This window comes from Copadichromis virginalis, linkage group LG10 (assembly GCF_057382275.1).
Source record: "Copadichromis virginalis isolate Kocher_CV1m ecotype Utaka linkage group LG10, C_Virginalis_male_GT1.1, whole genome shotgun sequence".
In the NCBI taxonomy this organism is placed as follows: Eukaryota; Metazoa; Chordata; class Actinopteri; order Cichliformes; family Cichlidae; genus Copadichromis; species Copadichromis virginalis.
Genome location: NC_140627.1, coordinates 5,807,313 through 5,820,542, shown reverse-complemented (window position 1 = coordinate 5,820,542; position 13,230 = coordinate 5,807,313). Strand labels below are relative to the sequence as shown.

At 41.6% G+C, this 13,230-nt stretch overlaps 1 protein-coding gene across 1 annotated transcript in view; it reads right to left on the bottom strand.

Moving 5' to 3' along the window:
• The window catches only part of opcml (opioid binding protein/cell adhesion molecule-like), a 266,785-nt gene extending 256,462 nt beyond the window's left edge, over positions 1-10,323 (bottom strand). The window contains exon 1 of the mRNA XM_085469578.1: positions 9,650-10,323. Coding sequence (XP_085325704.1) covers positions 9,650-9,807 — 158 coding nt within the window. The 5' untranslated portion in view covers positions 9,808-10,323. The remainder of the gene's footprint in view (positions 1-9,649) is intronic.
• Between the last annotated feature and the right edge of the window lie 2,907 nt (positions 10,324-13,230).

Here is a 13,230-nt window from a genome sequence, read left to right as displayed (position 1 = left end):
AGGGTCGCCACTATAAAAATGATGATCTTGCCAAAAATAAATTACTTATTTTTGATGATCCCTAACAAACCATCACAAGATTGGTTCAGATCTCTGGATTCATATATTTCCAAATTCCTTTGGAAAGATAAACCCCCTCGTATTAGCTTAAAAACGCTACAAAGAACCAAGGATAGAGGAGGATTAGATCTGCCTAATTTTCACCAATACTTCTTAGCCAACAGGCTTCAGTTCATCTCAGAATGGTTAAAACATACCTTCTTAGTTGAGCCCTGGCTAGATGTTGAACAGGCACTATGCAAGGATCTAGAGATTTCAGACCTACCATTTATTAGCTCAAACATCAAAAGACATGAATGCTTTAAAAGTATCAACATCAGCTTTTCTCTAACAGCATGGTGGGAGTTTCTAAAAATAACGGAGTCTTCATTAATCCCATGCAAACGTACACCTATCTGGAATAACCCTGACATATTACAAAACAATAATATGATTAATTTCCCAGAATGGAGTTGTAAAGGAATTAAATACTTAGAACATATATTAGAGGGAACAGAATTTATTCCATTTGACAGACTAGTTGAACAATATGGGATCAATAAGACAAGGTTTTTAGAATATCAACAAATTAAATCCATAGTAAAAAAGAAATTTAACCTCAGTCAAGTTGAATTACAAACACCACTAAGTGCGGCACATTTTCTTACTCTTAAATCCCCCAAATTATTATCTAAAATATACAGAACACTTTCTAAATTAGATGAATCAATATCCCTTCCTACTGCAAAGTGGGAAGCAGATTTATCAGTCAACCTAGACCAAAACTTCTGGTCTCAGGTTTGCTTAAAAACTTTTAAATTAATTAAAAATCCCAGTCTGCAATTAATACAATACAAAATACTTCATAGAGTGCACTATACAGGTCATCGGATGTTCAAGATGGGCTTTACATCTTCCAACAACTGCTCACACTGTCAAGGCAATACACCAGACAATTACATCCACGCTCTTTGGTTCTGTCCACCAGTGCAAAAGTTTTGGCGCGAGATATGTGAAGACTTATCAAAGTGTCTGAAATGTAACATTCCAACTTCCCCCTTAGTGTGTCTACTGGGCAGCTTAGATAATGTCACTTCAGAAAAGAATATAGCCCATATGATCTTCACTGCCCTATGCATAGCCAAGAAAACAGTCCTCATGAACTGGAAAAATAAAAATAATCTTAATTCTAACCAATATAGAAATTATCTATTAGATTACATTAGTCTTGACACAGCCTCTGCCACCACATTAGATCAATTGCTCTGGGCCCCTTTTATCAGCTCCATCACCTAGTGGGGGTGGGGGGTCATAGTTTGGTCCCGCCTTCACTGTTGTGATTGGTGAGGGGGTAGGGACAGGCTTAGGGCGTCGGGGGGTTCCCTGGAGGCATCTTCCTTGGGGGGCTCAACCCGGGGTAGCGGTCACGTCCGGTTGGGGGCTCTGTTGGCTCTCAGGTGACTGTTTCCTCGCGGCTGCGTGCAGCGGGGCTAGGGGAGGGTCTGAGCTGACGGACGTGGGTTACTGACCTGGCAACCTGGCTGCCCCTGGGTGGGTCCGGGATGGGCGTGAGGTTCTGGGGGCGCTCCGTCTCTGGGCTGGGGCCCGGGCCGGGCCTCGGGGGCTTGGGTCCTGGTTGGTGTGTTGCCGGGGTTGTGGGCGGGTGGGTGCATGGGGGCCCGGCCCTGGAGCAGGGTGCCGCCGGTGCGTCGAGCCGCCTGGGGGGCTCTTCAACTGGTGGGGGGGATGGTCACATCTTGCAGGAGCTTTCTTCTCTTCAGGAACTCTCTGCAGGAGGGGGAGATACAGGAGAGGTGGAGGAAGATCTCAGCCTGGGCGTTTACCGTCTTATGTAGTCTGGAAGATGTGTGGATGGTGGGGTGGGTGCAGTTTTCTCTGTGGTGGGGTTGGGTGGACTGTCCAGGGCTCTGTGGAGCCGGAGGGCGCTACTGCACTGGGCCCCGGTCTGATGGGCCTGGGCCCCCCTTCCCTGGTGGGTCGCGAAGGGTGGGAGTGCCTACTGGGGTCAGCGGGGGAGCTGGCCCCAGGGAGGGGTTACCTGCCCCTCCCTTCCTTCCCTCCCCATCTCCAGCTGCCTCCCTCTTCCCGCTCCTCCACAACCACTCACACATGCAGGGCCTTGGAGTGGGGGTATGTCACCAGGGTGCAGAGGAGGCTACCCCCCCCGTCCCCCCCCGTCCCCTTCTGGCTGCCTCTGCCTCAATTTTATCCCACAACTTAGACATTCACATTATTCACACTCTCATTACGCATACATATAGGATCTTGGGGGTGGGCACAATCACGGAGTCCAAATTACCATCAGGGTGTATACTTCACCCCTGACGTCGTTGCCCACCTCTCAATTTTAAATACACTTAGTCATTGAGGGCTAGCAGGAGGGACTATGCGCTTACCTGCTGCTCCTTGGCAGGTAGCTCCATGCCCTCCTGGGTTTTAATTGCACCTTAGAACACATATGCATCAACACTACAATGAGCGGGTGGAGGGAGGTTTGGAGTCTTCTCCCACCCCCATTCTCTGCGGCCTGCTGGAGCGGGAGGGCTAGTAGGAGGAGTTAGCCGTCCGACTGCGGTCTGGGGTGTGGGGCCTCCCTGCTGCTGCGGAGTCGGGGTGGTCTGCCTCTCCCCACCGCAGGGAAAAGGGTAACACCACCTGGGTCTGGGTGCAATTCCCCCCTCCAGGGGCAAGGGTACCTAGACCCGGTTTGTAGAGTACGCTTGGGGAGTGTGATTGTGTGTACAGCGTCTCTTTATGTCTGTCTCCACGTTGGTTGAGTGTGGAGTGAGTGCATATGAGAGCATGAGGGTGGGAATGGATGTTTGTGTCTGTGTGTGCCCGTATGTCTGTGTCTATATGTCAGGTTGGGTATCAGACGCCACCTCTCTGGGGACACCTCAGGCCCTCCAAGGTTTGGAGGCCTATCTCCACCCACCACCACTTCCCCTGCCGGTGGCGGACTCCCTCAGGTGTCGGTGTGTTGGTGGTTCTTTGTATCTGGGGGTGGGCGTCCGGGTACACACCGGCTCACTCCTTGGCGGCCGCTTGTTGGGGCCTGGGGCCTGGGGCTCGCTCGGGCCCCTTTGGAGGTGGGGTGCCCCCGGCCTCTCGGCCTGGGGCTCGGTCACTCAGGCACAGCTGGGGGCCGGCGGAGCTCACGGGCGCGTCACTGCAACTCCCCCTGACTTCTGCTCCGCGGCTGCTGGGCGAGCCCTCATCTGGGACTCTCCTCAGCTCTTGCTGGAACAGTGGCGCGGCTGCCCCTCTGTTGGTCTTCCATGGTCTCTTGTGTTCTGGGGGCCTCTGGATGTCTGGAGTTTTGATCTCCTCCATACCCACTTCACACCCTGGAGGACGGGGCTGTGGCCCCCCCACACTCCCTAGCAGATCATTACATGGAGAAACCTTTGGAATGCAAGCATGCTGATCCACACAGGTATGCACACATGGGTATTCACAGACGCGGACTAAAGCTTTCTTGGCTGCTGCCTCAAAGCACACTGTGCGCTGTCTATCTTGCGTGCTGCACAATATCGTTTATTATTTAGTAAATATTGATATCTATGACTAGCTAGTTTATTGTGATGGTGCTTTGTTTTCTCTATTATTATGTTGCTCTTTGTTGTTTGCTGTCTCCTCTGTTTGTTTTTTTTGTTTGTTTTTTTTTTTTCTCCATACAGGTGACCCAGGAGTTCTTTTTTTTTTTTCTTCTCTCTCTTCCCCCCCCTTCTCACCGTCTCTTCTCCCCTTTGGTTTTCTTTCTTTCTCTCCCCCTCTTTCTCTCATTCATTCCCCCTGTCCTATTTATTAAAAAAAAAAAAAAAAAAAAAAAAAAAAAATGACAAAGGATGAACTGAAGCTCTGCCATCACGTAATGTCGCATACTGCTGTTTCTGATGTCATTTAGAAAGAAAAAAAAAAAAAAAAAAAAAGAGAAACATTTGATAAGAATTGTAGCTTAGCATGAGTGCTGTGGATAAAAATCACGTGTTCCTCACATTTATTACAAAAACTCTCAATTTAAAGTAATTTGAATTCTTTATTGTTTTTTACTTTCAATAATTATTTACATGAAACAACAGCTGGCATGGTGATATGTAAACCTGCTATGTATTACAAACTGCTCAGTTCACTAGCCATGGCATTTCAATGGGCATTAGCAAGTCTAGTTAGGTGCTTTAGCCTGAAGGTAGTATGACTAAGCCTTCTGTACATGTTTTTATAGAGCAGGTAAATTGTAAATTATATTCATTTATATAGAACCTTTCTAAACTTACTACTAACTCAACATATTTTACAATTATGCTTTAAAGTATATGGTACATTCATGCAGTACAACCATGAACGTAATAAGCATAAACACAGGGATGGGTTGTTAATTGTAAATAAATATTGTTAGTACACTATTTTACTCTCTATTCAGTGTCCACTGAGCCACTGGCAGTGCAATATAGTGCTCTCTGGCTCCAGAACTGGTAATATTGTTCCAAATTTTTCACAGTACTACTGCCTACTATCTCCATCGCAATATGCAGCACAACCACTTATCTTGGTACTTAATGATTGCCACAAGTCATTCACTAAACAAGTAGAAGCAGATAGAGTGCTGTAAAAATTATTTTCTCCCTTGGAGATTTATTTCCATTTATATTTTGAGAATTTGTTTTTTTCTTTGCAAATAACACACAAAATGTGAATTTTCCTCAAATCATGTTTTTTTTTATTTGTTAAACAGGGTGTTTTTAAATGATCGTTTCATTTATTAAGAAAAAAAAATTAAACTCAAGATCAGTTGAAAAGCAAAGTCAGTGTGGAAAGGGTTACAAATGCATTTTAAAGCTTGGGGAATCCAGTAATCTTTACTGAGTCATTATCCACAAATAAAGAAAACCTTCAAGAGTGGAGAACCTTCCCAGGAGTGGCCAGCCTAACAAAATTACTCTAACAGCATATTGACAACTCATTCAGGAAGTCACAAAAGAACCGAGGACTGCGAGCCTCACTTGCCTGAGTTTAGCTCAGTATTCAGATTTAACAAAAAGGAGACTGTGTTATTTTTCGCCAGGAGTGTTTTTTGCGTGGAACTCTCCCATGTACGCCATTTTTACCCAAAGACTCATTTCAAATTTGCCAAAAAACATACACATCTTCAAGATCTCCAAAGGGGTAAATATTCTGTGCAGTGACAAGTCAAAAGTTTTTGGTTTTTGGAAAAGTTCTGTCCAATTTCTAAAAAGAACATAATTCTAACAATCAAATGTGGTGGTGGTAGTGTGATGCTCTAGGGCTGTTTTGTTGCTTTAGGACCTAGGCACCTTGTTATAGTTGATGGAGTCATAAATTCTGCTCTCTACCAGAAATTCCAGAAAAAAAATGTCTGGGCCCTAGTTTTTGCCCTGAAGCTCAAGTCCACTTGGATTATGCAATTGGACAATGATCTGAAACACACCAGCAAGACCACTTCTGACTGGCTAAAAAGAGATGGCTTTAAATGGTCTAGACTTAAATCCACTTTAGATGATCTGGCATGACCTTACACAGGCCATGCATGCTCAAAACCCTCCAATGTGCCTCAACTGAAAACAATTCTCCAAAGATGAGTTGGCCAAATTGATATGAAAGACTCATTGATGTAGCACAACTAGTTATTAGGTTTGGGGGACAATTACTTCTTTGAATAGGCTCAGGTAGGTTTGCGTGAAATCGTCATTTTAAAACCGAATTTCTATGTATTCAACTCATCTATGTCCAATTATGAAAATATGTTCGGTAATCTGAAACATGTAAGGGTGACAATTTAAAAAAAACAAAAAACAAAGAAAAGAAATCAGAGTAGGGGGTAAATACCTTTTGACAACACAGTATTTATTATTCAGAAAGAAAAGAGAAATGCTTGTGCAAAAATGCTGGGATTACCCGCAGCTGCACATTCTACCTTAAAGACAGTCATACCTGTATAATATACACATACTGGCTTTAAACTGATTTGTTTCTCTAATATGTGCAACCCAGGGATTTTTTTCGTGGTGATCTGTGTATTTGTGGAAAAAAGTCATATTGTTTCTAAAGCTGAGCTGAATGATGCTAATTATTCTGCTGCTCACATCTTCTGAAGTTCCCGCTGGCAGTGGCTTTCTTTATGTCAGAATGATACTGCTTTGTGTTGCCCTTGACTGTCTTAATATTAAAGCTTAGTCGAAGCAAAATAACCTTTGAGGAATTCTTCTACCTACAGCTCGGAAGCAGCAATCGTTCATTTAAAATGTATTGCCAGAATCACATTAATGCTGTACTTTCCCTGGAATAAAAGCTTTTAACTCTTGACAACCTGCTGCTGTCACTTGGCTCGCATCACTATATTTGATTCCTGATGTGAGATAGAAACACTTTCTGGTTCAGCTTGGAATGTATCATTGTTTGAATTTCTTGTTTTAGGACAACTTTGATAACCTGAAGAAATTTACTGTCAGGAAAATGCAACAAATGAGATCATGGCCGCCTTCCAAGCAATAATGCATTTCCCCAAATATGCAGTTTCTCAGTGCTATAATTTATTTGTAAATATGTGTTATTAGAATATAATTGTAGCAGTGTTTTAATCTTATTAAATGACTGTTTAATAAATACACAGACAGTGTTGCCATTCATGTCAAATGAAACAATCAAATCAGAGGTCAGCTCCACAGCTGCCCTCATCCTCTGCCTCCAGTCCAAAACTTGCTGCCCCTGGTCCACCTCTCTAAGTCCAAATCTCAACACCTGCTGTCCTTCCAAGCTTCTGCATCTTTGCCATTTGGTTGATGAGGCTCATCACAGGCAAGGCAGAGGGGGCTCACAGCATCAGCCTTGCAGGGTGCTCTAGGCATGTAGCTGTCAAATGTGGACATGGACAATGCCATCGCATAGCAGCTCCACAGGCCTTATTCCCACCCACAGAAGCCAGCAAGGCGGAGGAGAATTATTTCTGTGTTGCTTTCATCATCATCCAGTGGCCCCTGCTTGGGGGAAAGCTCAAAGCAATGCATGTGGATGGCATGGTTTCCTACATTATGGACTGACTAGCTCACTGACAGCTCATCTTGCTCAAGGGCAGCGTATTGGATACACTGTGGCGCAGCACAGGGTTACTCTATTGTCAGCTTTTGGTTCAATTTCTAAACCTCTCTTTTAAAGATTGAACTTGGGGTCATGGCAGTGCAACAGGTTCTTTGATGACTTCTCTGCTGTGGGGTGTACATGTTAGGATAGGAAAAGGAGAATATTAAGGAGCCAAAAACCTAACATCTGCTACAGTCACAACCTTTTGCAGCTTGACATCAGCATGACAAAGGAGCTAGTGGATTTCAGCCAGTCACCATTCAGCGTGAGGAGTATGAAATGGCTGGTTTTAGTTAATCCAACAGGCTACCTAACAAGTTCTATTAATCATTTATACAGGCTAGAAATGACTAAAAGATTACCAGAGTAGAACAGGGGAGAAAAGATGAAGACTAGGCAGAGTTCCATCTTGGACTACATAGGGGTGCAACCAGTGTATGACACATGATGACCTTCCACATACTATAGCGTCCAAAAGACATTACAGTAATTCTAGTCCAAGTACCTCATGTCAGGCAGCCTAGAGTCATTTGAACTCTATTGCCCTACTCTGACAACCAAAGGTACTGAGCCACAACATATAAACATAAGAATTTTACTACATAATTACATAGCCACAGAAGTTTGTGTCTATTGAGTTGCTTGTGAATTATACTTACATCTGCAGCAGAAACATTTTTCTTCATATGCTTCCTTCTTCACATTTACGGATTACATTATTTTCATGTGCTTACTGTCACAAACTTTCAGCATTTCATTTTCTGTATTTATTACAATTTCATCCTCATTCAAACTAAATTTAAAAATATCTAATTTCCAGATACAGGTAGGTAAAAAGTTAAAAGTACAAAAGTACAAAAGTTAAAAGCCACAGGGCGATCGTGGCTCAAGAGTTGGGCGTTCGTCTTGTAATCGGCAGTCCGATCGACAGTCTCGGTCGTTGTGTCCTTAGGCAAGACATTTCACCCGTTGCCTACTGGTGGTGGTCAGAGGGCCCGGTGGCGCCAGTGTCCAGCAGCCTCGCCTCTGCCAGTGCGCCCCAGGGCAGTTGTGGCTACAATGTAGCTTGCCATCACCAGTGTGTGAATGGGTGGATGATTGTGTATAGTGTAAAGCGCTTTGGGGTCCTTAGGACCAAGTAAAGCGCTATACAAATACACACTATTTACTGCGTAAACTTTGTAAATCCCAGAGGAAATGATGTAAATTAAGTCAATGTCAAGTCAATATGACAACCATAGTATATAATTTGCAATATTTTCATCCTCATCAAATCACTCATAATCCCATCCAAAGAGCATGAAGGCTCCCTTATAATTATGGAATTGACCACCCCTTTTAACATAGAAATGTTTCATCGCAGTCTGATAAAGATGAGCTCTTAAAGCTTGTAGGCAGTGGTTTCTCCAGCAAAGTGGCGTGCTTCACAGGTAAGTAAAAGAGCCATTGGAGTTGAAACATGAGTGACTTGCTTGCTTTTATTTATCTTTTCAGAACAGACCAATTTTTGGCAGAGATAATGAAATTCTAAATTGTCTACTTAAGTATGATTCACAAGTGACTCTCACATAAGAAAAAGATCCATATTAATTATTTTTAATTGTTAACAATGTGTGAAAGTTTAAAAACTATTGATCCAAACAATGTCAGAAAACAAAGCTACTGGATTAATGTGTTTCTCTACATATGTCACCAATCTATAAAATCTAATAAATACATATCATTTATTTTTACATATTGGTGTGTATTTATGTATGTATTCATGTGGGTAGGCAAATGTACCGTACCCTATCTGTCATTCTTTCACAGGGATTCTGAATTTCTAACACCGCACCTGCTTTATTCTGAAACAAAATGAACAGCAAGCCAGCAACACTCAAACAAAATAATCTCACAGTGCAGAGTGGGGAGATGAGAAAAAATAAAATATCATAAAATGCAACATTGACACATAGTTAAATCATATGCTGGAGTGCTATAATAGAACACAGATTCAAATAAGTGTTAAATCTGATAAGAACACTGTTAACCACTCAAAGTTCTTAAAAGATGAAAACAACACATAGCTTTTCACAAAGAGTATGAATAAAATGAAAATAAGTCATAATTGCATTTGTATTTGTATCACATGAGCAAATCAATAGTAGGGTACGCAACCCCTCCTAATTTTCAATTTGAGCACCTCAGCTCTGTGCATCCTCAACAAGACATTAACCAGTAAGATCAATAACATTCAAGGGCAATGAGCAGAATGGGCTAAACACCGAGTTAGGCATGCTATAACTTATCTTCTGCATGTGCACCTTTAAAACAAACAAGCACTAGTGCGTTCTTATATAGGTTATGGTGACCTTTAGTAACTCATGTAGTACCGGGCTTGATTAGCTGTTCGGACCAAGACATAGAAGCTATAAAGACGGAATCAGTTCCCGTGCTGCACAAGAGGAAATCATATTAGTGATGTGACAATGAAATATAATCCGAGACTTACTTTAAGACGGCGCTGTCTCCCTGTCTGACGGTGATGTTGTCTTTTAATACAGAATCCCCGCTTCTAGCTGGAACTCCTGCAGGTACAAGGAATAACAATTTAAGTCCGATGACGACAAGGCATTTCCCAGACACCGCCAGATAACCACAAATTCCCATGTTTTTATATCACTGCGCAACTTCCAAGGGAACTTGAATGTCTGATATTCCCCTTTGCGTTTTGAGCTAGGGACCGCAAAATTCCACTCCACAAACAAGACGCAGTATAGCCTGCTGGAACTGCGCTCGACCTGCTTTTGCTCGTTATGAAATCCCGTAACCGTGTCTTTGCGTCCGCCAGCCGCTCTAGGAAAATGACTTCGGAGGAGAGAGAAAAGCACCGTGTTTCTCAAAGAAATGCGCACCGTCTCCTCAGGTTCGAACTGTAATCGCCGTGAAATGGATGCTCTTGCACAGATGCATCAGCCAAGACTCCCTATATATTTTTTCCTCCTCTCCCTCGGTGTTTTCTTTCCTTGGTGCTGCACGGGGGACAATATTTAAAGCTGCAAATACTCAAACAAAAGGCTGAATTCGCTCTAATATCTTCTCTCTTGTTTAGCTCCTGGAGTACTCTCTCTCTCTTTCTCTCTAATCGCCAGGTAGCATCACTTGCATGTATTATGTGGAGCATATGGTCTGCAGCCTGCAGGGCTCGCATATTCATACAGTTAATAGACAAACGGATTCAGGAACCACCGTGCATCTTTCAGGGGCGTATATAGAGGACACTTTTATTTGGTCAGATGAAAATAATTATTTCTTAGGGGACTGATTACCACAGGAAGGAAACAGGCATTTAAAATGATATTACAATCTTAGCTTTCATTGGTATAAGACGGGACAGGCAACAAAAAAACCAAAAACGAAATTGGTCAATTTCACAGTCATTTCATTCAAACTGTTCCCATCAGAGTACGATTTATGATTACTTCGGAGCTTCACATTTGCCCCTCCTCCCACGGTAAGAAGTGCTTGAGGCATGATTTTTGTTGACGTAGGGTTTGATGATTCAAGTGACCAAGTGTTCTCAAATGAGATTACTGTTTCTCTGTTTTTTCGGGTCAAGGACAACTTCAAATGAATAGAATGGTGCTGTAAGAAAAAAAATTATCATCCTCAAAAATGTTATTCTTAGTATGAATTCCATCAAATGGGTCCTGTATTTCACAATTACCCCCCCCCCCCCCCAAAAAAGGAACCAACAAAAAACAACAACTTTGTGTTAATCTGCTGTAAATATAAATTCCTTATATTTACACACACAGATTTGCGCTGTGTGTGCAAATCTGTTTTTATTATTATTATTATTATTATTATTATTATTATGGAGTAGAATGTGAAAACCATAAATTGAGGTTGGATACTTCTGATTTTCCATTAAAACAGTAATCACGTGACTATGTGCTCTGATAAATAGCCAGTCACCAGTTAAACCCTGTGAAATAGAGTCAGTTGATCAGAATGTCTTTCACCTTTATATTTCATACGAGAATTTATGAAATGCTGACAATTCATTCATTCAAAGTCTTACTTCAAAGTCTAGAACCATCAAAATTGACATTTTAAAATGTCATACTGACCTCTACCTGTAATGATTTACACTGATGTCTTTAATTAAAAGAAGCATCAATAACTTGTAGATTTTTACAAAAATCCAGTAGTGAATCATTTTAAATTAATGTTAACCACTTTTAAAGGCTGCAGGGCGTTTCTTTAATGTAAAATATATAAAGGTCTTAGTTCAACAGTTTAAAATGTTGAAATAAAAAATCTATCAACAGAATATGAAGAATTAACAGCTATAATATGCTAAAGACTTCTATGCATGAGTTCTGGATAAATATCCCCCAAGGTAGCATGCCAAGCAGTTGGTGCTCTCCCATATCAACATATAATACCTCTTTGTACTTAAGATGGAATAGCAAATTGATTAATTAATTAATGTCCAGTCTAACCACAATACAACTTCACAGAATAAAAATGTATTACTGTCAAGAAACATATTTTTAATATACACACATCCTGTCAAACATGTTGAAGAACAAGCAGTTAAAGAATGAAACAAAGAAAACAATGAATGAGGCATTTGGCAAGTGGCCACTGGATTAATTGGAGATTGATGTTAAAGGCTGAGTCAAATTGGGCTAAGACTATGATAGCAATAAATAGGATCAAGACAAGCCACTGTGTGTTATGTTATGGTCAGTATTTTAAGAATATTCTGTATAGTGCACTTTTAGAGGAAAGTGTTAACATTAATGAGAAGCTGAACTTCACTGAGCCACATTGGCTTTGTTTACTAATGTGCTCTTGCTCTTTTCTCCGCTCCCCATCTGTATGCATGGAGGGGTTGCAGGCCACTAGGGATGAAAGTGGCACTTTGCTGTGTACCTAACAGAAGCTCTCACGATTACTATGACAGCTTTTGAGTCTCATAAGAAGATTGAACAAGATAATTTCTTTACCTCAACATCAATTTGGGATGCTGTTAAGATATTGGATAGAAGGCAACAAATGACAATGCACTGAAAGCACTGAGTGTCATCACTCAAGATACAAGTAACACATGATGTTGTTCCTGTCTAGTATCAAATGCTTGCGCAAGTGTGAAAGCAGCAATGGGTTCTTCTGTTCATCAGACTTTTCACACACACAGCCTACTTGACAATACAAATATTCCTACAATATTGTCTATTGCCCAAAAGACAATCATGTAGCATAAAGCAATGCTTTTTGAAGACTTTATTAACCAATTTTATGATTGAGAACAAAAACTTCAGCACAATGTCATTAACCATGAAATATATAGTCCACAATGTCCTGTGGACTATATATTTGTTACCATTTCTAGGCGATAGGTAAATGCTGTTTCAGTTTCCAGAATTTTCCACCCCAACACAAATTACTGCTGAATTCACAAGTCAGTACCTTTTGTTACGTTCATTTTATTTAAAGTTGTTATTTAGAATTTATGACGATGTCTTGTGCCAGAGAAATTGGGTAAAGATAAGACTTAATTAAAATGATAGTTGCTTTTGATGCCACACAAGTCCTGACTATGCGCACAACTTAATGGTTTTTAAATTAAAACCCCTCCCTGACCTCAGCAAAATGTGGTCTTAATTAGAGTCAAGAGTACAGGGTGGTTGTAAGCTCAAGCACTTGTTCACAGATACTTCTTTGTTTGATTAGAGCTTCATTTGGTCACATGGCATTGCTCTAACACCATTGTGGCTTCTGTTTCCACACTGCTTTGCACAGCGAGGATACAGCGGGTTTAATAAGAAAACAGAAGCGATGAGGAGTGGCTGCTATGTGCAGTCAGCTATCAGCTTGTTGGAGTACTGTTCTGGGAATATAAGACTGCAATCCATTTCAATCCGTGTCATGTGTATTATCCTTTTGCCCCTCATTGTGCTGCCTTACAGCAGGTCAGGTGAATCCGATGACCTTGCCAAATCTCCACCACAAGTGAGAGAGCCAAGCATGCAGAAATGACAAATTATAATGGCATTGTTTGTTGGATATCCCACATGAATC